Below are 24,316 nucleotides of genomic sequence, written 5' to 3' on the forward strand. Positions count from 1 at the left end.
TCTCCCAGTCAGGTTTCTGTCATCTAGTAATTAGAGGGTCATATTGCCTCTGTTACTGGAAGTAATATGCCCAATGTGTTGTTGGATGACAAGAGTGGAATTCAGACCACATTATCATTGCTGTTCCAATGATGATGAAACAATCTCCACTCACCCTTGTGCTGTTCTGGGGAGTTCCCTCAACCCTCAAGAGATTATTTGGGGTGGGGTGGGGAGGCAGGGAAGCCCCATTGAACTAGTGGAGCTCATTGTGCTGACTCCTGCTAGTGCAACTGTTTAATTGAATCCATCCCAAAGCCCCAGTATCCCTGATCATTGATTGGCCTTGGTGGCTGGGGCTGATGCGTATTGAGTCCAACAACAAATGGAGGCCCATAGCTTCATCACCTCTATCATAGGTGCCAACTCCCTGGGGCCCTGGGTACCTGAGCACCTGCAAAATTCCCCATGAAGGGGCTGGGCACCCACAAATTTTGGTGGCAGGGCAATGCACGCTGTATGACACCCACAGCCCAGGGCACCCACAGTCATTGGAACTCCTGACCTCTATCATCCACAGGCATCTATTCTTCTGCACATTTTCTGGCCACCCAGAGTCAGGCATAGAGGGCAGGGTTTGCAGTCATGTAAAGTCCATGACTTTACTTTTCCATGAAGATATGACTGCCACCCATTCCTTTTACAGGAGAAAGTAAAGGACTGCACACTATTCGGTTGGGGCTTAAAGCTGATCTTTGCCCCTGGTGACAACAAATCTGCTCCTATATTATTATTTATTAAATTTATCTACCACCCTTCATCCAAGGATCACACAGCAGTTTTCAATATAAAGACAGAAAAATACATAACATATTAACAAATGAAACACACACTCACACTCACAGAAGTTTAAAAAGGCATAGATTATTTAATTAGCTAAAGGCATGGGAGAAGAAGAATGTTTTTGCCTGGCACCTAAGATGGTGCCAGCTGAGTCACCCTGAGGAGAGCATTCCATAAGTGAGGAGGCACTACAGAAAAGGCTCATTCTTGTGTTTCCATCCTCTAGAACTCTTGTGAAGGAGGGACATGTAGGAGGGCCTCAGCTGATGATCACATAAGCCAGCAATTTATCCCATTCTGTCCCATTCTGAGTTATTTTTCTTGGTCATGCTAGGATGAGGAAGACTGCTGGGAGCCGTTTAGCTACTCATTCTATTTTCTTTGCTTTGAATGATGTTCACCAATCCTGGGAATAGTCTCTCACCACACATTTCTGTTTAAATATTCAGAACCATATTTACCTTTTCCTTTGTCTTGTACCGTTTGCTCAATATCAAAATATAATTTGATCTTCAATGTTTAGATTAAGAGGATTGATTTCAGAAAGGTCTCTGCGTGTAGTTAAATGTTTAACTAAGTATGCCCAAGTTTACCCTGATATGTTTTCCTTTGGAAATAACGATTATTAAGGCCTAAGGTCCAACATATCAAACATTTTCTACTCTGGACTATAGAAAACCAGAAGAGAAAATAAAATAAAATATTGCATATGTATTGTTCGTGAGTTGAACCATGTGGTTATCGGTTTGTCTAAACAGAAATTGTAGCATAATTTTCTATAGTGTTTGCGATGAGGATTCTCAATAATGTATCTTCCATATATGAACATGTGAAGATCAATCCAACCAATTAACCCTCTCATCGGAGATGCCATTATCTGCTCAACAGTAATTGGCACTAGCCTAACTCGAAAGCTCTGAGTGTATCCTCACAATTTGAACTCAATCATTTATCATAATGCACAGCCAGATCAGAACCAATAATGAAGCATAAGAGCTTTTGGAAATAAATTGCCTGGCTGCAGCTAGCAGTAATTCGATAAAACAAAATGGCATCAGTTGTGTGGACTGAAAACTCTGGTTGTGAGGATAGTCTCAACAGAACATTTTCAGCTGAATTTATTTATTTGTAAAATCAATTATATCTTGCCATTTGGCTCCCAAAGGGTCCAAGGAGGCTTGCAATTAAAAGTGCAATTTATACATGGTTAATATAATAACCATTATATTATAATGGGATGTGGGTGGCACTGTGGGTTAAACCACAGAGCCTAGGACTTGCCAATCAGAAGGTCGGCAGTTCAAATCCCCACGACGGGGTGAGCTCCCGTTGCTTGGTCCCTGCTCCTGCCAACCTAGCAGTTCAAAAGCACCTCAAAGTGCAAGTAGATAAACAGGTACCGCTCCGGCAGGAAGGTAAACGGCGGTTCTGTGTGCTGCTCTGTTCGCCAGAGGTGGCTTAGTCACGCCGGCCACATGACCCGGAAGCTGTACGCCGGCTCCCTCGGCCAGTAAAGCGAGATGAGTACCACAACCCCAGAGTCAGCCACAACTGGACCTAATGGTCAGGAGTCGCTTTACCTTTAATATAATAACATCCGAGAGCACAGAGCATCAACATATATGTATTAAACCAGGAGCCAGACCAAAAACTGTAGAGAAGAAGAAAAAAAAATCAGCACAGGTCCAAAGCCCAGCAAAACAAGAACTTATGGACATTACTTTAAAATGAAACATTGTTCATCTGGAATTTCTATTTTGCACATTTGGGATACACTGAATACTCTCTAGTCTGCTCAGTCTCATTTTCAAAATCTGGTTAGTTTAGTTTCAATGCTGCTGCTGTTGCAACTGCTGTTTTTATTGCTGCTGTGAATATCATGCCATTATCATCTTTGTTCTCTTTCATGGTTATTCCAGTACTTGCTCATGAGACCGAATATCCGAAGTATCTCTATGTTAGTTGAGTCAGAGGTTATTTAGACATAACCTGGTCATAAACACAATTATTGCCAATTTTATTTCCATTCTGTTGAATCCAATCAAGGTCCATTGAACCTGATCAGATTGTTAGAGCTTAGTTAAAACAGTATTTTACATTTTATTTTCGCTTACTTTGTGACTGGAGAGCAACTCCAGCTGTCCCCGTCCCTGTATTCTTTTGAATGCCTTGCATTATCTTTCATGTTCCGTGCACTAGAATTAAGTGTTCAAAAGCCCCAATGGCAGGACTTCTGGGTTTCATGAATTCCCTGACATAGCTCAGGGATGACCCTCCCATCAGGTAAAACTGTGTCAGGTGCTGGGGCAGCAGGAGAAGCTCCCCTGTCATTCCAGTCTGTTGGAGGAAAGAGCTGGGGATGTTAAATGACCCGTATTTGCTAGGCTGCTGTCACAAGCACACCAAAGAGCCCTCTCATGTCACCAGTGCTGAAGTAATATTTCACTACCACTCCAAGGGGCTTTTGCATGTGGAGTGCAGGGAAACGATCTTGTTTTTTGCCTCAGGCAACAATATGTCTTGGGCCACCCTGACACAGCTCAAGGGCATTCCTGAGACTTGTGAGCAAAGCAGTTTGGCATTCCATGAGCTTCTCAGGCCATGCTCAGGGTAGATTTATATATTTCAACATTAGTGTGCTGTCTTTCACATCTGACCCTGCCAGTGCAGCTCGCAACATATTAAAACTATAAAACTCCGCAGAACAATAAGGGTCACCATCTACAGTACAACACACAATTGCACCAGCAGCCATTTAAAGCATTATATACCTTCAGTCAGCACAGCGATAAAATATCCAAACCATGAAACTAAAATGACGACAGATATTATATTTATGTATTACGTAAACCTGGCCCTGCTAACAGTTTTGTCTTACCCTGACACTAAGGCTAAGGCTGGGCTGAGGCATGTTACAGAGTGCCTAAACTCTGCCAGAAAAACTCTGGAATCACATAGCTCATTTGTCCTGAAAACATGGCAGCTTCTATGGGCTGTGGGCTTTGGACTATCTCAGGATTCCACAGTTCCCAGAGCAACAGGGTTGTGTTCAGCTAAATCAGGCTTCCTTAACCATGGCCCTCCAGATGTTTTGAGACTACAATTCCCATCATCCCTGACCACTGGTCCTGCTAGCTAGGGATCATGGGAGTTAACATCTGGAGGGCCGAGGTTGAGGAAGCCTGAGCTAAATCATGGTGCACATGAGACAACTTCTTCAAGCACAATGAAATGTCCCCTCCCTCTCCTCTTCCTGTGAACCTCCACTACTCCCAAATATCCTCCAGATACTTGGGGGAAACCCCAGAGCAGATTTGAGCAGTTGCAAGTGGGGGGGGGGAAGGCTGGGGCGGTGTAGGGGAGGGAAATTCTGTTGTGCTTGTGGAAGTTGCTCAATGCACACAATGATTTAGTTGTATTCAACCATTGGAACCAACCTTTGAACATTTTTGTCTGAGCTATGATTGGTCTTCAGGACTTTGGCAAAAAAATATATATATGCACAGCTTGATTCTGATATGGCTTGCATAGCTGTTCGACAATAGCTTCTCCCTTATCAAACAGGAAGGTTCACACTGAAATTCAAATTGAAACTACTAAATATTCAGTGCTTTAACTGTCCAATAAGAGAGACTGAAAGCAGCTGATATTTTCACGTTGGGTCCCCCCCCCCTTTTAAAACTAGTTTAGATTTTTAAAGCCATTTTTATGGGTTTGATCCTTAACATAGTTGTCATCTTCAAACTGCACACAGTATACTATTTGTGATCAAAATATAACAACACAGCTGAAATGAAATAACGTGTGGACTTCATTGGCCCTGATTTATTCTTTTGAATTTCCCTGTTCATTTCTACTGGGCTAGATAATAGAGTAGTTGAGCATTGCTTTGAACTTTTTTTTAGTGTGGTTTTAACTCCTAAACTTCTCAGCTGTTTCCACTTGTGATAATTGCTATATTGACATGAAATGAAAGACTGTCCTTGATCCAACATTTTAATTCACTGAAGAATATTGCATTCCTAACCTCACATTCAGCCGCAGCAAAAAGAAACACAAACTACTAGCATATTGATTTTAAATTTAATTCATATTATACTGTCAAGAGGATACACCTATTGTTGCTATCACTTGCTGAAAAATATGGCCTTTTCATTTCCTGAAATAATAGATCTTTCTACCAGTTCTTTGGTTGCCTTTCGTGAAATTCTGTTCAGATTTTTTCTGGCCAACACATTCCAAACAGATAATATATATATTTTTGGAGCCTTTGAAATAATGCATATTCCATGTCCATTCTACATTCTCATACTGTGTTGTTGTCTGCCTCACAAAAGCATGCTTGCTATTCATTCTCACTCATGAAGTGGGGATTTTCAGTTTTGCTTCTTTCTCTCTTCACACCTCATGGGGTATTGGCACTGAAGGTGACATGCTCAAGGAATGTTTGGTAAGGTACAGAAAGGCAGCAAACAAAGCTGTTGACTGCAATCACACGCCAGATGAAGAAAGAGAAGCATTAAATATTTTTAAGTGTGCAAAATGCATTTGCCAGTGTTTTTGGAGACAATTAATTAACTGCCTTACTGGTTCAGACCAATGGTCCATTTAGGCTGCAATCCTATACAGTGGTACCTTTGGTTGTGAACGGGATCTGTTCTGGAGGCCCGTTCGCAACATGAGCAGAACGCAACTTGCGCCCGTGTGTGTGTGCGGGTCACGACTCAACGCTTCTGCGAATGCACGTGACATCATTTTGCGCGCATGCGTGAGTGGCAAAACCCGGAAGTAACCCTTTCCGGTACTTCCGGGTCGCCGCGGGACACAACGTAAAAACACTCAACCTGAAGCAAAAGTAACATGAGGTATGACTGTACTCATGTTCCTGAGAGTAAGTCCTATTGAAATCAATGGTGCATACATTTGAGTACACATAAGTAGGATTTCACTGATAGATCACTATTATATCTGACATCTAGCTGGTTTCGGAAAGTCAGAGTCTGACACTAACATATGGAATTAAGAGGTATAGTAGCTTTGTAAACATGGACAAAGTTCTTTCTAATCCCCTTTCAACATGGTTTAAGTTGTGTTTACTCTTTCCAAACCATCCATAATTTTAATAAATCTCTAGTATATTGTCTGTGGGTTAATTGACAGAAGGCAGCTCATGCAACTACGCCTTTATTGTCATCATCTCCTCTAAAGTACCCTATACCTCCCCCCCCCAAAAAAAAAAACCCCTATCTCTCTGTCAGGATGCTGTCAGCAGCTCCCAGCTGGTTGCCCAGGAAATTATAAAGACAAGGAAAACTTTCCTACCATCCTTTTTTATTTCAGTCTTTACAGAAAGAGGCTATAGAACCCAGCCTCTTGGGTAATGGTGTTGTCCAAAGTGAATCTCCACCGCCCCCCGTCTCTCCCACTTCCTCGTTCATCATTCTCATCGCCTCCTCTATGAGTGCTGCTACATGCCCTCTGTCTTTCAGCTCTTTGCTCTCTTACTTTTAAGGCTCGCCAGGTTCTGGGAGATGGAGGGTCTGGAATGCTTTCTAATAACAACGTGTCAGCTGGGTGTTGTTCCAGCTGTCCCATGATTTCCCAGCTTTTCCCCTCATCTGCCTCTGAGCTGCTACCTCCCTCAACCCTCTGTTGTAAATCTATACTGTCTTCCTCTTCCTCCTCCCTGGAGGAGTTAGGATGGAGAGGCAGTCTCCACCATTCCTCCTCTGCCCAGTCCCTGATGCTCTCCAAGGTCAGTTCCTCACCCACCCAGCAGTGCATTATACAGAGCTGCAGTGGGAGGTGGGAATCACGAAAAACTGGACAAAGGGTTCTTGTGTCAGTAGACAACTAGAGCAAGATGCCTTCTCCCTATTTCAGGCAATGCTTTTCTTGTATTACAGTCTCACCCTCTCTCCTGATAAGCACAGCAATGCTGTTGATGGGTTACCCTTCCCTGGCACCTACCTCCTGCTTGAATGTGGATGGGGGGCAACCCCCTGAAGAAGGTTTTCCAGAGGAAGGAAGGGGAAAGAAAGATACACAGCCATCAAATACCATCTCTGAGCAGGGCCCCGGCTTACCGTCTGGCAGACTGAAGCAGCCACCTCAGGGGGCTGATACTGGGGAGCAGGCAGCAGCCATGAAGTGTTGAAGAACAGAGCTGCCTTGCCGCCGCTGAGTAGTTTGCTCACTGAGCTGTCTAGGAGAACACTGTCCCCTCATCAATGCTGAATTAAGGTTCAATTAACAGTCCAATTGGCTTATTTATGTAGCGTGTGGGAGAGGGGAGACTCCATCTTTTCCTTCAACGCAGTAAGGAAAACATATTGAGCTTGCTTCGCCTCATGGTCATCTTTATTCTAAAGAGCCACAATTTCTTGGCAGGAAAAGATCTCATTCTCCTCCCCATAACAATCATCTTCTCATTCTATTATATCCTTAAAAAAGAAAAGAAAAGCGGGTGGCCGCAACTGCACACAGTTCAGTGTTCCAAGTGTTGCTGCAGCATAGATTTATAGAATGCAATTACAATACTCACTGCTTTATTTTTGCAATCCACTCTAATGTTTCCCAACATTTTCAGTGCTGCAGCACATAGAGAGGTAATTTTTGGTGAGCTAATAGCATCACAACCCTAGGATTATTTTTGTGTGGGGTCACGGACAATTCAGTTCACAACAGTATTTAAGTTAAATAAGCATTTTGTGGCCCTTTTGGGAGAGATGCAAAATAAGCCGGAGTTTATACTTCAAAAAATAATAATTCTTCAATTGGGCAAAACTTCCACTTTTTAAAGGACAATCGTGCCATTGCTTCCTTGCTTCTGGTACATAGGCTTGTGTTCTTTGGCAAAAATCACCAATCAGAGTTGCAGTAATGATGAAAAACTACCTAGCTCGTAAGGTGGTGGAATCCATTATCTGAAATATTTTTGTTCAAGATGCTGCCAGAATGGTGGCCTTACTTATGTGAACAGAAATTTGGATTGTATAGCCTTCATGAGGGATGGACATGAAAAACCCACCCATCCTTTTCTGGTACGTAGATTTCTCTCTAAATGGTGATGTTGTTGTTTTGAAGTATGTCTCACTATGGCTAGTCTGAGAAAGATTTATCAATTAGGAAAAAGTACAAGAACCAGAATCCTAGTTTTCCCTTGAAATTTCAGCTTTCCACTACAATTATTACAATATCAGTGGGTCCACACTAAATAAAACTTAGTTGACTGCCATCTTTTGTGCCCACTTGCAGATTGGGCAAGCTGCATGTGTTATCTTTTCAGAAGAAATGTATAAGAGTGCAACCTGATTTAATAAATCATGAATTTATTATTCATGTGAGTTTGGGCTGATTTGTCTGTTGATTAAATTTATGCAAGCAAAAATAATCACTGTGAAGCCAAAAGTGTACATCCTTTGTTATTAGGCGGTGTACAGGAAACATTTTCTTCCTTTGTGTGAGTGTGTGGGAGAATGTCTCTTTAAGGTGGTGCTTGCATCTTCAAGTTTCCAAGGACTGTTATTAAAAACAATGCTGTTTTTTTAAAAGATCTGCTCCATGATTAATCATGGTGCTGTATCTAATAATTGAGACAAGAGTAAGACATCAAACATTTTACTGTAAAAGCTCAAAGACAGCAACAACAGCAAGACTTACTTCCTTGTTCCAAACAGTGTTTCATAATCCTGTCCTTAAACTGGCGAGACTCTCAGTTGTGCTAAAGGTAGGCTGCCTACAAAGTTAACAAATGGGGCACCATTTGGGTTGATAAGAAGGTTGATGGATCAATCTGGCAAATTGTTTGATTGGACTATTACAGGGATGGAGAACCTGTGGCCTGCCAGATGTTGTTGGACTACAACTCCCATCAGCCCTGACCATTGGCCATGCTCTCTGAGTATGATGGGAGTTGGAGTCCTATAACATCTGGATTTCTTCAAGTTGCCCATCCCTAATTTTTGTGATCCTTTTTCTCTAGGTGGAAAGTCTACAAGTTGGGAAGGAGGGATTCGAGTACCTGGTCTTCTCCGCTGGCCTGGAGTGTTTAAGCCTGGCACACATATTGATGAGCCCACAAGTAATATGGATATATTCCCCACAATAGTTAAACTTGCTGGAGCATCACTGCCCAGTGACAGGTATGGAATGTTGTTTCATTTGTCATAAAAGACATAACACCCCAAAATAACAAACCTCTGCTGCTTTTGAAGGCACTTTCAACAGTCCTAAGGATAACTTGTTCTCAGTATTATTTATCATGTCTTAAACTAGTATGTGTCAGGCATTTCTTTAAATAATAACTGGTTCATAGTTGCCACTTCTTTCTTCACATTGTTTCTTAACCTTCTCCATTGTCTCATTCTGAACTTTGTTGTTTCAGCTCCATAATAATTGCTTTACTTAAAATGACCCCAAATCAATTGCTCACCTTAGATGTCTCACTACTAACAGGAGCTGATGTATCCTGTGAGGCAAGTGGTCATATATAATGTGTGAATATCTCCATATTCGTAAAGCAGGCTGAATGGCCCTGAGGGATGTCAAGCTGCCTATAAATTTTATTAAATAAATACAATCAGACAGTAAAACTTTTTCTGGGCTTCAGCAAGCAGGTATTGCTGAAATTCCTCCATATAACTTCCTGCACATTTAGCATGGGAAGTCAAGGACAAGGATTGCAGTTTACCTTTCTCTATGATGTGTTGCATTTCTATGGAAATTGTATATACATTTTACTTTCTTATGTCTATTACTAGTATTTGCACAATGTAGCAGTCAAGTCATTACTTCATTATAACTATAGTTTCCTCACTGGGGCTATGATGAGTAAAGGAAAGCCAGTTTCCATATTTTATTTTATTGGTGGTAGTAGTAGTAGCAGCAGGATTTTCCTAAGGGTGCAGTCACTCATCTAATTAACCCAGCTTTTCCCCACTGAAGTCTTTTTGAATGCTGCAGGGCTATTCTAGAGTGAAAGGTTATCTACTGCTGCATTATTAGTTTGTTTAAGCTGCAATCCTATATCCACTTACATGGGAAGAAGCCCCGTTGAGCTCTTTGGGACTCAGATCTGAGCAGTCATGCATACGATTGCTCTGTCAATAAGCATGTTGTAGGGCATACTCTTAATACATGATGTTGGGTTTAATTTTAGTGGTTTAGGTTCAAATGCTTCCTGATACTGCATCATACATGCAGTCTACCACTGGTTGCTGTTGTTGTTGTTGTTTAGTCGTGTCTGACTTCTTGTGACCCCATGGACCAGAGGACACCAAACACTCCTGTCTTCCACTGCTTCCCGCAGTTTGGTCAAACACATGTTAGTAGCTTTGAGAACACTGTCCAGCCATCTTGTCCTCTGTCTTCCCCTTCTCCTTGTGCCCTCAATCTTTCCTAACATCAGGGTCTTTTCCAGGGCATCATTTGATGATTTTGAGAACATTGAAAGATAAGGTTGACATGAAGCTTCTATCTCTACTGTCTTCTCTCTGATGGCTTTTTCATGCAGACCATTTGCTTGATTTTGCTCTCGTCAAGTGCTTAGGTTGCATTTGAAAATTCATATTTAATCATTAAATAGAAGGAGTAAACATTGAACAAGTCACTATCTCAGGCCAAACTATGTTATAGGGTTGATGTGAAGATAAAATGCAATAAGGTTAGGTATGCCATAATGTTACCTGAACCTTTTGTACATGACATCAAATGAGAACATGCTGCATTAGACCTGCCTTTAACTTTGCTATGACCATATCATACGTAACACTATTTTTAAAGCTGTTCTTGCCGACTGCAATGATTTGTCATTTCCACAGCATGCTAAATAGCTGAACTTTCAGGTTCTCCATAAGCCCTTCAGGTGCTTTGATCTTTGAGTTCCGTAATAGCATCAGTAGGAGTGTTTTAATTACTTTTTCTCTTCGTGGCTGAAGAAGATGGGTTTTCCTTCCTGACAGTACTCTATACCTACCTTACACATTCCTTTTGATCAAGTCATAGATGCTTGGGCGTGACGCCAGCATCATTCTGCTCTTTCTTATATACACTCAATAAATCACCAGCTGTGAACTTTTCCCCTGCAGATCTAAAGTAATACTAGCCTGACAACTGGTGTTCATTTACATCATGCAAATTTAAAAGTCACCCCACCCCCCTGATCTAAATTCAGAATATCTTTTCTACTCTTTGCTTCAGCTAGCAAGCTCTTTCAAAGCAGACTTGCCATATGCTGCTCTAGGCTGTTTTTTGGGTTCAGTCATTTCTCCAATTACCAGTGCACAGACAGGTGACATTTGGTTAGGGCTCTAATAGTTCATGGCAGAGTCCTGGGAATCCCAGCAATGAAAGCTTTGTCAAGAGGGTAGAAATGTAGCTCTTATGGTTGTAGGTAAAAAGTGAGAAAAAATGTGTTTTAAAAGTTAGTTTGCTCTTGTGATGAACCAATTGTTCTGCCTGACATGGACATATTTGGGCCTAAAACTTATTGGGTACTATTCAACTAAGTAAACTTTATAAATTATTAGACCTGACTTAGTAATATTGAATAATTTCAATGGGTCTTAGGTGAATACCACTGATGAGGAATGGAAATCTGCACATACCTGGCGCGTTCTATTTTTGAAGTCCCATGCCAAATAATTGACAATACAGTTGCTATTAACTCAAATATTTTGTTTAAAATATTATCTATTTATTTCTTTTTTACAAAATGTCAGTACTCAACACATCTTAGGAGTATCTTCTTTGGCAATCACTTGTAGCCAGGCAATGTTGTCTTCCATGAACAAGGTCTTGATGTTTCAATCCCTTTCGTCCTGAGTTCATGCTTCTTCAAAGTCCATGGCACCTTTGCTAGAGGCTATTCTCCAGTTGGAGCTCTTGCAGGCCAGTGTTTCCCAATTCTCTGTGTTTATACTGCATTTTTAAAGATTTGCCTTGAGAGTGTCTTTAAACCTCTTAGTTGTCCACCAGTATTTCTCTTTCTATTCTTAAGTTGAGAATAGAGTAGTTGCTTTGGAAGATGATAATCAGGCATCTGAACAACATGACCAGTCCAACAAAGCTGATGTTGAAGAATCATTGCTTCAACACTGTTGATCTTTGCTTCTTTCAGTACACTGACTTTAGTTTGCTTTTATTTAGGAGTATAGTAATATAGGTGAAGGATGCCATTCAGTGAAAGTTAGGCTTCCTTGTTCTATCAGAGCCACTGGGAGTTAAGCATGCCCACTAAACTGGATAAGCCTAGTTTTTCTATAATGTAGCAGGATCAGCCCCAAAATATAGAAGATTACAATTCTATGCATGTTTGCATATTAAGAATCAATCTTCATATTACTTTAATGCCCTTTTAGTTTCTAGAACATGGTGCTAAAGATTCATGTACTATTCTATTCTATGTGAACAGAATCCTACAGAATTAAGGGATCATTTCTTTGGGCTGCCATTGGTCCTGGCTCTAATAATTGAGCTGCCTGAACCAGAGTCCATAGGATGCTCACCTTCAGGGCTAACACAATTGCTCTGAGAATGCTCCACTGTTCAGGCACCAATTAATCTCCCTTCATGGTATCACCTGAATCAGACCATTTCAACCTGATGCATAGCAGGCTGCTCCAAGACAGTATCTGTACCACCAGCTGCCCCCAAGTCCATCTGCCACTCTTTTGCTTTCTCTGTCTAGAGGGCACAGCCTGGAATCTGGACCATATTGCCAGAAACTAGAATAGGCTGCCACACAAACCTTCATATCGTTTTAACATATAGTGCTCCTGTTTGTGGATTATAATTGCAAGCTGTTTTGTCTGAAATCTTGGCTAAAAAGTGAGATAATAAATATAATGCTAAATGAAGCATAAAACACACACACACAGGATATTGCAAAATCCATTATGGACTTGAACACAGTATTTGTGAAATCACTAGCTCACAGTGAAGAAGTGGGTTGATGCACCACTATGTGATATTTTCAGGGTTTATGTTAAATTGGTTAGGGCCATTCTTTACACTTGCTTCTTTCCCATTTTGCCAATCACTGACTTACATTCTGACGTGTTCAACCAAGAATTCTGAACATTTTCTCCCATTGTTTTTCGAGATAATAGACTTTGAATCACCTCTCTTCTTCCCATTTAACAGATTGAAATATTGATTCCAATCCAGCATTGCAATGGGTTGGGCTAGATGACCATTGGGTCCCTTCTGATTCTACAGTTCTATGATTTGATCATATAGACTGTGCTAAACCTGCCAACCTAGCAGTTCGAAAGCACATCAAAGTGCAAGTAGATAAATAGGTACCGCTCCAGCGGGAAGGTAAACGGCGTTTCTGTGCGCTGCTCTGGTTCACCAGAAACGGCTTAGTCATGCTGCTCACATGACCCGGAAGCTGTTTGCTGCTCCCTCGGCCAATAAAGCGAGATGAGCATCACAACCCTAAAGTCGGCCACGACTGGACCTAATGGTCAGGGGTCCCTTTACCTTTACCTAATCCACATAGAGAATTCTTGCTGATGCTTAAGCACCTGATCATTGCAGAGTACACTGCTTTGTGATGGTTTACTTCTTTCAGTGTTGATTTATTTATAACACAGTTTTAATGACTCCAAACAAATTATCCAAGCATTGGCAGCCCTTCTTCATCCCCCTCTCAAATGTGACTGCTCCAAAGGCTACTTGCCATGCAACCAATTACAGTATAAGATGCCCACTTCAGCAGCCAATTAGCTTTCAAGTGACCTAGTCCATCCCATTTTGCCAGGGTATCAAACTATACTGAGGGCAAAAAAGGCAAGGTCACTTTTACTTTTATGCAACACACACATATACATAGCACCAGCTGACAGACCAGACAGCGGCATTTCAGCAGAACTGCAGTCAAGAGACACTCTGGTACAACTGATGATTTATCAAATGCCTGTGGGAAAAGACAGGACTGGAAGGGTACAGGATGTGAAAGATTAGATCCATCATTGCCTTGGGACATCCAATATAAATAGTAATTCTGTCATGCTTTCATTTGTCCAGTCGTCTCGATGTGTACAGATTTCATGGAAATACAACCCTTTGGAATGTCTTTTTTCTTTATGCTGCAACACTGTAGTCATCACTCTAGTTTTTTAAAAAGAGGGATTCGCAGCACTAGAAGAAAGTGCTTTCCCTATTTTTTGTTCCATGCATTTGTTAAGAATGCAGTGATTTAATTTGAGACATTTGGGTGGGGCTGGCATTGGGAGTAGGCATTCTTGGACACCTGAAAAGGCCCACACCCATGCAGGATGCCCACTGTCAACTCTCAGAACCTTCATTTGCATGGACAGGCAGAGTCCCCCAAATCCTGGGCAGCCTCTGTGTGGAATAACGACTCAAGACAACGTGCTATGGGATTAAAATTGGCCACAACTTTATTATGTTTCAGATGTGGGTAGACCTTGGCTCAGGCATTGGGCGTTTATCCCTCCCAGTCGCCTGCCAGGGATCTGGGGAACATCAGGGTTATCCAGTGGGGGGGGGGGAAATGGGCTGGCTCTGGAGAACATATGTTCAAGCAGAGAGCATCCACCCCCGTTACGCCGCCATCACAGGGGAGAGCAATGACGACCTCTAGGTGTATGGCAAAAGCCCCCCTCAAACAACCCCTTTAACGGGGAATCCTGGTATCGCTGCCACAAAGAGGAGGGGGGCATGGGTCACCTCTGCACGCCTCCCCATTCAGGGAAGATAGACTAAAAGATTCCGCCCAAGGCCTGATACCAGCAAAGTTGTGACATTTTGCTACGGGAAAGGCAAACCTGCCAATGCAGGAGAATTCCTTTCCGACCCTTCAACAGCGATCTTGATGTAGCAGTGCCCGCGTACTTGTGGAGAAAAGGTACCTGCAAAAGAAGTCTTAACTGAGGGTGGGTAGGGTGGCAGAAGCTCTGGAGCCAACTGACGATTCCCAGGTATGATCTTCACTCTATTGTGTGGGCAGGTGGTTCCTCCCCCTACCTGGCCTGATCACCTTGGCAATGCCTCCCCAGGTGGGATTGGGCAACTGACTGAGGTAGGCAGAGACCTCCAGGTATCCCACCTGAGGGAAGGCGAAGCCAAGCCTGTGCTAATGGTGCCATTTAGGGTCCAGGGGCTGTGTGTGCCCACACAAAGGGAGCCCTCCATTTAATGTGGGGAGCGGTCATTGCAAAAGTAAGGAGATTGAGAAGGCTCCTCTTGCTCTTCTCTGGGAAACTGTGCTATCAAATCGGCAACCGTCAGTGACAGTGGGATGGATCTTGGCCCACTGGGGGAATTTGGCCAAGGTCACCCAAAACTGAAGCCAACACCACATATATATATGAAATCTATTACACTGGTCCTGGGGTGCAAGCCCTGAGTGCACGATTTGCATCCGATATGCTTCAGAGCATCTTCAGACTTTTAATATACAATACGCTTCAATCAAAACATGCTCCAGATTGAGTTAATTCTCTGTAAACAGTTGTAAATGTTGTGATTCGCACCATGCCAAAACTGTAGCTTCATTTCCGCCCTGTGAGTAAATATGAGATATTTGAGAATTTAATGAATGGAAACATGTTTGGTTAGCTTATAACTTCAACTCCTACCTTCTCTGCCAACAAATTGAATGCTGTACTCTCTTATTGAATGCATGAAGCAATTTGTTATGTTATGAATTGCATGGGGCTTATGCATGTGTATGGGGTTTTTTTAAAAAAGACAAAATGAGCCCTATAATCAGGAATATGAAGGGAAGACATAGCCAATATTTTAAAATGTACACCTCAAATGTATCCTATGAATGGAACAGATGCATCTCTGGAAACACATGAATTATACTGATCAAAAAGAGTCAGGCTTGGCTAACAGTCCCTACAAATTATAAGATACCTCCCAGCTACCTATTTAATTGAGCACCCATCCTGATTTTCTTACAGAGAGGTTAGATTATATTTGGACTTTATTGAGCATTCATTCTCATTTGTTTGAGAGGTGGTTATGCATTCATCTTGAATTGCTTGTGGGATGTTTTCACATCTTCCTATCAATCAATCAATCAATCAATCTCTTTATTATCAGTCTTTATACAAAGAAAGTTTGTATAAATGCATAAACAATACCAAGCAAAACAAAATACAGAGCCACAACAATAAAATGGCTAATAACCACATTATACTATAGAATGCCAGGAATATAAAACAAAATTACAAGTTTGCTAAAATTAGTCCTTGGGGGGGGGGGGGTTTACATGCAGCAGCACAAAATTTAGCTAGCCTGGAAGAAATGAATATGTTCTGATGTGAAAGGAACAACAACCACAAAAACCCACAAAATGCATCTGGGAATTTCCATAAAAATGGTTCAATAAAAATCTTATGTATATCATTATAAAAAAGAGCAATAGATAAGGACATGAGCAGGGACATTTGCATTGATAATAGGGGAATTATGGGGGGAACTTCCCTCCAGAACTGCTGACATCTTTAAATAGAAATACTTGTGAGTAATAGATTGGCCTAGGATTTAAATATGTGAAATTGTATAATATTAAGGATAGAAGTCAATATGAAAAGAAAGAAAGAAAGATATTAATTGACTAAGTAAATTTTATGTGAAAATGGTTTTGGAAAACTGCTATAATGGAAACTCAGCTGGGGGGATTCGAGGAAGTCACTTAACAATGTTAACAAAAGTGGAATTATTATAGTTAATATAAATGTTTGTTTGTTTGTTTGTATTTGATGTTTTCATTTTATTTGTTTGTTATAAATTCGGAAAACCAATAAAAAAAATTGGGGGGGGGGGGGAGAACTGCTGACATCTTCCCATTAGTCATTCATTGACCCCACACTTTTGACTACATTTCCCTTTCACTTTACAAACTGGAAAATGTCTGGAGTTTTTTTGCTTATTTTTAAAAAGTGGACTTGTTTAATCCACTTGAAATGTGCAAACTGAGAGTTCTTGTTTGCATCTGAATCACATAATCCTGATAGACTGGAGGTGACCTAACTTGGTGCATGAAACTCAGGTTTGCTTTCATGTAATGTGATAACTGGTCATAACACTCTTGGTGCAGTGGTATCTGTGAAAAGTATTTGTTAAGAAATGGAATTGCATAGTTAGAACTCCTTTTCAGGCAGGCAGCTTATGGGTTCTGCTCCCTGATTTTGAAATGCTTTCTCATTCAGAATTATTGATGGACATGATCTGATGCCCTTGCTTCGAGGTATTGCTCTCCGATCCAAGCATGAATTTCTCTTCCATTACTGTAATGCATATTTAAATGCAGTGCGCTGGCATCCAGGAAACAGTAAGTAAAATTGTCTGATCCCATTTTAAATATTTTATGCAATTTTTATTGCAACTTGAAAAGAATTGGGGGCGGGAGAGAAGGAAGGCCTTGGGCTATGGTTACAAATAAATTGCTTGAAGTGCCTAACCCTTCTCCTTATTTCCTTTATCTCTGCTATTCTTTTATCTTAGTGAAAAAGCCAGTTTCTATAAAGGAAACAATTTGGTATTGGATAATTAATTTCATGCAGTATAGCAAAGTTTAACATTGTCACTGTGCTAAAGCCTCTAGTATCAGAATAAATTTTAAAACTTTGGGCAGAGTCTGTTACATAGGAATATGGGAAGCTGCCCTATGCTACCTCAGCAATGAGGAGGCCTTCTCCACCTGGAAATTTTGGTTCCTTTCTAGTATATCCCTAAAGGCCCGCTAGGTGTGATATACTTTTTAGTCTGGTTTATTTTGACCTCTGCCTTTCAACCCAGAGGCTTCCATGGTTAACAACAAAACAAAACAGCAGCAGCAAATTTAAAAAAGGGTAAAACCGAATCATAGTTAAAAATTAAATTACAATGAAATAAAAGCAAAAACAGCAGAGCAGCAAAACAAGAGCCATAAATGCAGAAGACTACAATGACAATAACAACAGCAAGAGCAATCAAAGCACAAGGCAGCATATAAAATATCATGCATTAAAAGGGAATGGGATTTAATTTTAGCTGGCAGCCAACATGGTGAGCACCAGCTGGATGTTCCTGAGCAGAGAATTAGTTCCCTGGGTTCCACAACATTGAAAGGTCTATATTCAGTCATCATCTGCCTAACCACCAAAGGTGGAAGGATCCTCAGAAGATCCTGAGAAGATTATCATAAGAGGTGGACAGGTTTGCATGAGGGCAAGTGATCCTTCACATACCTATCCCCAAGCCATATATTAGGAATGCCTTCCACCAGCTTCGGATGGTAAGACAGCTACAGCTGTTTCTGGACTGGTATAGCATCCAGGCTGGATTATTGCAATGTGTTCTATGTTGGGATGCTCTTGAGGTTAGTCTGGAAGTTGCAACTGGTGCAAAATATGGTGGCTTGACTGCTTGTTGTGTCAGGATATCACCAACCCATCAATCCACCATTGAAATAATTGCACTGCACGCCAATTAGCTAATGGGCTTAGTTCAATGTGCTATTTTTGCCATATAAACCCCTATACAGTGGTACCTCCAGTTGCAGACGGGATCCGTTCTGGAGCTCCGGTGGAATCCCAAAGTTTCTGCAAACAGAGGGACCACTTCTGCGCATGCGTGAGTGGCAAAAACCTGGAAATATACTTCCGGGTTTGCTGCTTACGTATCCCGAAGTTTACGTCACCGGAGGGATACGTAAGTGGAGGTATGACTGTACAGCTTGGGATCAGGATATCTGAAAGATAATCACTCCACATGTACTCAATCCATCACTGCACTCTGCAGTTGAGGAGTTGAAGATGTCCATTCTGCACAATGTAGGAATTGTGCCTTTAGTGTTGTGGCACCAGCCTTTGGAATCCTCCGTTGTATTTCTGGTGCTTACTGAAGACCTTTCTCACACAACAAGCCTTTTAACTCAAGTTCTTACCCATTCTGCATCTGTATTGTATTGTAATTATTTTTAAGTTGTTTGTTATTGTTTTATCACTTGTGTTTTCCTGCCCTAGGCTTCTTTGAGAAGGAGGGTGAGCTATAAAATGAATGAATGAATGAATGAAAATGAATGAATGAGTAAGGGATTGGCAGTCAAAGCTAGCACATTGAATTGTGTCTATAAAACAACAACAACAACAACAACAACAACAACAACAACAACAACAACAACAACATATATTCCAATTACTGCTTAAGCAAAAGTGCTGGCACCATATTCCCACCCAGTTGGTGGTTTAACTGCATTGTACATAAGTCTTGAATGGTCACCCTATGTCCAATGCATTTCAATAATCATATAGATATTGCCAGGGTGTGGATAATTGTGGCAACCCTACTTCTGCCCAGGGGGGACTGCAGCTGGTGTTTAAAAACTGTTGAAAACTACTTTGTACCAAAGATGTTGCTTGACTTCCAACATTAAGACTAGTTCTAACATGCTGCTCATGCTGCAAATTTGATCTTTATGGGGGACTGAAGCCCACCCAGAATACTACTGTCCAGGTCCTTTGAATTATCTACTGTTGTCTGGGTTAATCACTCCCTCTCCAGTTTATTGCATTTTAGCATCTATATAAAGCTGCTGAGAGACATCAGCCAGGGAATTTGGAACATGGTGTCCCCAATATGTGGATGACACTCAATGCTGTCTTTTCATACTCTTTGCATATTTTCATAAGCATCTGACTGGCCATCTGACTGGCCACTGTGAGAACAGGATGGTGGATTAGATGTACCAGGGATGAGGGAGATGGCCAGTTCTAGACTGAGTTACATTCCCCCTTATGCCAGTTAGGGTCTTCTTGACACCTGTGGCATTCTCTCCTCTTGAAAGTTTGGTTGTCACACCCTCGCTACTGAGTGTTCAATGGTACCTTAAGACATATCTCTTCACTCTACCCTTTGGAAGTATTTTAGGTCAGATATGTTGCCTTCTGCTGTAGTGGTTTAGACACTGCTTTACAGTGATGATCAAGGTTTAAACTTTTTTAAATAAATAAATAAATGGATGTGTATTTTGTAAACTACCCAGGAATCTTAAAAGTTGAAGTGTGGTTTAAAAACTGAACAAATAAATGCATTATTGATCCTAGGCATCTGCTTAGCACTTCTATAGCCACGCATGTGTTGGATGAAAAGGAGTGAGAGAGTTGTGCAAGCTTGGAAGTGAGATGTCATGAATATCAACAAGCATGCTAATGACATCTCACTCCAAATCCAAACTTGTCATTAGGCAGAGCCAGGTCACCAGTTCTGACAAGTTCACAGAGACTGGGAGAGAGAAGTACAGGGACCTAGGAAGAGGAAAATGATGGCAGGGTATGTGTAGGGGTGGAGATTTAGCCTCTCAAAAAGAACACAACAAACAGATCCAGGATTCAATCATTCTCCTCCACTTCCCTTTTTGATTCCTCTGAATGGTTTCACCATAAGTACCATTTGCTGTGTGTGAGAGAGAGAGGGTTCTTCAGACATCCTTCCGAGTTCAGTAATATGTTTCTAGGAAGAATGAGATGCTTCCTTTGAAAAGCCACAGTGGGGAAAAGAGCCTTTCCTTGGCCTCGTCTCAGGTCTTTTGGAAAGACATAGCAGATTTCCTCCCAGCATGTTCCCAAGTGCAGAACCTGCTATTCTTCACTCCTGTTACATCGTCCGCTTGAGCTTCTTCACACTGTGTAACAGATAGATGCCTGGCCGATTGCAGCCCTGATATTTTCACATTGCTTTATCTGGGGAGCAGAGGCAAGCGGTAAAACATTGTTCATGCCTCTTTCAAGCTGCTAGCCTCCAGAGAGAACTTGAGCGACTGGTCTCTTGTCCAGTACCGATCATCATTTTTTTTTAAAAAAAACCAAACCATTTCCCCTGTGGACACAATAGAAAAATGTTCACAGAGAACATTCTCAAGATACCAAAAGGTCCTCCATGTGGGCTTATCTCTTTCCAGCACACTACAGTTATACAAAGAAAATATCTCTGCAGTTCTTTAGCTCTCTTATTCTGATGTGTGGTTGATTTTATCAGGCTGGGCATTCACAGAATTGCTCTTTGTGATGGTTTTGTTGTCATCTCTCTGCCTTTCCAGTTTTTCAGCTCCTCTGTACAACACCGCTCTCATGCTGCCAAATGTTGTTGGTAAATAATAAGAAAATCGCAGCATAAAATTTTGGTCAAGGAAGTGCATTGCTAGCAAGTAAAGGCACTGAATAGATATGGTACCAAATATGTTGTTGCTGTCAAAATGGCAGCCATGCACTTCCTTCTCCCAACCTCACTCTCTTTAAAAACTGAACATCAATACATTGCCTTTCTGGTGGTTTTTGTTAGGGGCCATATATTTAGCACCTCATCTACTTTTGCCCCCACCTCTAAACACATTTACATCAAAGTAAATCTTACACTGATATCAGCAGATGTTACGTCCAGCTAAAGTATGTTTAGAAACACATATCCTTAACTTTTGTGATGTACAAGTTTCAGTCATCATCATCTGTTTATTTCAGCACCATCTGTTTATTTGTATGTTATGTCCCTAAAAAATTGTGCCCCAAGTGGCTAACAGGCAGCATATCAAATGAAGGATAACTATAATATATAGTAATATATAGTTGTTGTTGTTGTTGTTAAAAGACCCATTGAACAGGACTTTCCCAGATAAGCGTGTATAGAATTTCAGCCTTCAAGTTTTTTTTTTTGTAACTTACCAAATGTGTGGTATGCATTCTGTATATGATAATGGTTTTGAAAATTATCCAAGCATCCTGGAAACATTTGACCCTCCTCATTCTCCCTTGAAATGTAACTTTTAATTTATCTATTCCCCCCCCCCCCAAGTTTCATATTTTTTTTTTAAGTTAACTGTGAACACAGTGTACTTTCTGGGCAACTTACGACTTCCATATATTACATCAAATTTCATAATGCTATGGTAAGCTTTCAAAAGTGACTGACAACACATACATCTTCCACCAGATCTTGCTTTTAGGCATGGTCATTTATCATATCTAGTAATCACAGTATGTGTGTCATACCAAGCTTGCTCTGGATTCCTTTCACAGGGTACTGAGAACACACGTTCCTTAGGCTGGTTGCTAATATCTGCACCAGCTTCTTCCCCAACCCACCCCGCCTGGATGACGCAGATGCTTTAGGCTGTAACAGTTCAGAGCCACAGCGGGAGAATTTCAGAGTTCCTATTAGAACAGTGCTGGGGCTACCAAATAAGGAATACAATAATAAGTTGTTAGCGCAGATCTGCCTGAATGATTCAACTTGTTCTAAGATGAGAATGCTTCCCCCATTTTCATTGTTCTCTCTTCAGTGCAGATTGTGCCATTGTTGTATATGCTGTGCTCATCGTGTATCAGAAACTCAGACAATCTTTTCCTCTTGTGGTATAATATAGGGTGCCCGAGGCTGTGTGCCTCTTTCCATTTGCAGCGCAAAGAAATAGTTTTTCTTAGTATGGAATTGTGTCTGCAGATCTTCAACATGCTGTTTTTAATCTAGATTGGTTTTAGATCCTGCCGTCTACAACGATGGCTGTGGTTACTTGATACGCATATGAAAACCCTCCCTTTGATTAAGTTCTCCATACCACTTCCTCCCTGCACGTCCCCCAGATGAATGGGGAAGGAAGTGGTAACTGGCACTGTGGTTTACACCCACCCACAATGCCAATGGGCAGTCTGGATATACTCCTCCATCTATTTTCAAATAGACCCACTGGGAATCAATCTCCACTGACATTTTATTTTTGGAACAAAACTTTTTTTTTAACATGGTATTCAGGGGCATAAAATGTGCAACAGGTCCAGATTGTGTGTGGACTAGGTAGAAGAAAAGATATTTATGTATCCTCAGTGTGGAGTGTAATGTCATGTATAGCTTTTTCTTCTTCCTAGTGCCTCAATGAAAGGAGAAACTGCATGTGGTAATTCCCCCATTCCTATTTTTTCAGCCTTTTTTTGTACCCAATCCTTTTCAAGGTCTGCATTTCCCTGTTCTCAGATGCGATTTTTATGTTATGGTTGGAAAAATTAAAATAAAGGAGTAGGGTTTTAAAATACCATGAGCAAAAGCTCTGGAACTTTATTGGCCTATGAATCAGAGTTATTAAAAATGTATTGCTTTGACAACTTCATTACAAGGAGAGCAGTCACCCGATAAGGAGCAGATCTGTGGTTACGTGGGACATTTGCATCACTCAAACTCAGGGGATCGTTTAATGGCCATTTACAGAGTTGTAGTCATATTGGAGCAAATGAGTCTATACTAATGTGTATGGCCGCTGAATCTCATTTTCTAAGCTATTTTTTTCTCACTAAAGACAAACAAAGTTAACATAAACAGATATACCCAATAATTCCTTTGTGTCTTGTAAACATTCTTTGGAACTATGCATCAAAAAGATTTAATAAGTCTAACATTGGTTTAGTATTCATATAAAAAGCATTATTGTAATGCTGATAAATGCCAAGACAATTGATTCATCAACAACAGTATATCTGGGTTTATGTTACCTATCAAGATTCCTTTTCTATACTACAAACTTCTGTTTTATTAAGAAGAAATAAATATATTTCTCTTTTATAGCACATGCTTATATCCTTTTGAAAAATCCAGCATAATGTAATCATTAGTGCCAAAACAGGATTGGGAAACCTTGGTTCAAATTCCTACTCAGTCTCAAAGCTGTGTGTGTGTGTGTGTTTGTGGGTGTGTGTAAGTGTGTGTAAGTGTGTATATGTGATTTATTTAAAAGAATTATATCTGTGTTCCCCTTCCAGAAACGAGTTGCTCAAAATGGCATAAATGGAAATGTAAAAACAACCCTAATTCCACCCAATAAAACACAAATTATCAAACTAAGAAAAGCAGTGGAACACAGGAACACAAATTGCAGCATTCACAGCCAGTACATTAAGCAGTAACAGAATCAAAAGCTTGTTTGAATAGGATTGGGTTGTATCCAGGGCTTTTTTTCAGCTGCGACTCACAGAACTCTCAGGTGGGCGCCACTGCCATTACAGTCATACCTCGGGTTACAGCCGCTTCAGGTTGCGTGTCGAGGTCCCCAAGCCACCCCCCAAATAACTCACAACACACACTTAATTTTTGTTTAAGGTTTTTGGCATAATTTTCGCCACAACTTTATTTAAATACAAAACCGTGAGTGGTTGTTTAGACATTGGTTAAGACTATCTGTCCCCCCACCTGGGGACAGAACTGACTTCGGGGCACCACCAAAAGACAGTGCAGGGGAAATGGAGCAGAGTCACAGACCCTCAATTCTCATCCGCATGCTCTCTGAAGGCTTGCCGGCCCTAGTCCCATTCCAGGGATTGGACAAAAAGATGGCAAGCCCCAGGATTCCTTTAACGGAATTCCCTTTCCGCAGCAACCATGGAGGGGCAGGCCCAGCCTATCCTAACCCCTCCTCCACCAATTTATAACCAATGCCTAACCGCAACCTTACAAGTTGTGACGATTTGCTACGCAGTAGGCAAAAACCAAA

The 24,316-nt window shown here is 41.1% G+C and overlaps 1 protein-coding gene across 2 annotated transcripts in view; it reads left to right on the forward strand.

The window, feature by feature from the left end:
• The window catches only part of STS (steroid sulfatase), a 102,890-nt gene that overhangs the window by 60,685 nt on the left and 17,889 nt on the right, over window positions 1-24,316 (forward strand). For both annotated transcript variants that reach the window (XM_083734402.1, XM_083734401.1), the window contains 2 exons: window positions 8,807-8,966; window positions 17,016-17,137. In XM_083734402.1, coding sequence (XP_083590528.1) covers window positions 8,807-8,966; window positions 17,016-17,137 — 282 coding nt within the window. The remainder of the gene's footprint in view (window positions 1-8,806; window positions 8,967-17,015; window positions 17,138-24,316) is intronic.

The sequence above is a fragment of the Podarcis gaigeae genome (assembly GCF_964106915.1).
Source record: "Podarcis gaigeae genome assembly, chromosome: 4".
Classification (NCBI taxonomy): domain Eukaryota; kingdom Metazoa; phylum Chordata; class Lepidosauria; order Squamata; family Lacertidae; genus Podarcis; species Podarcis gaigeae.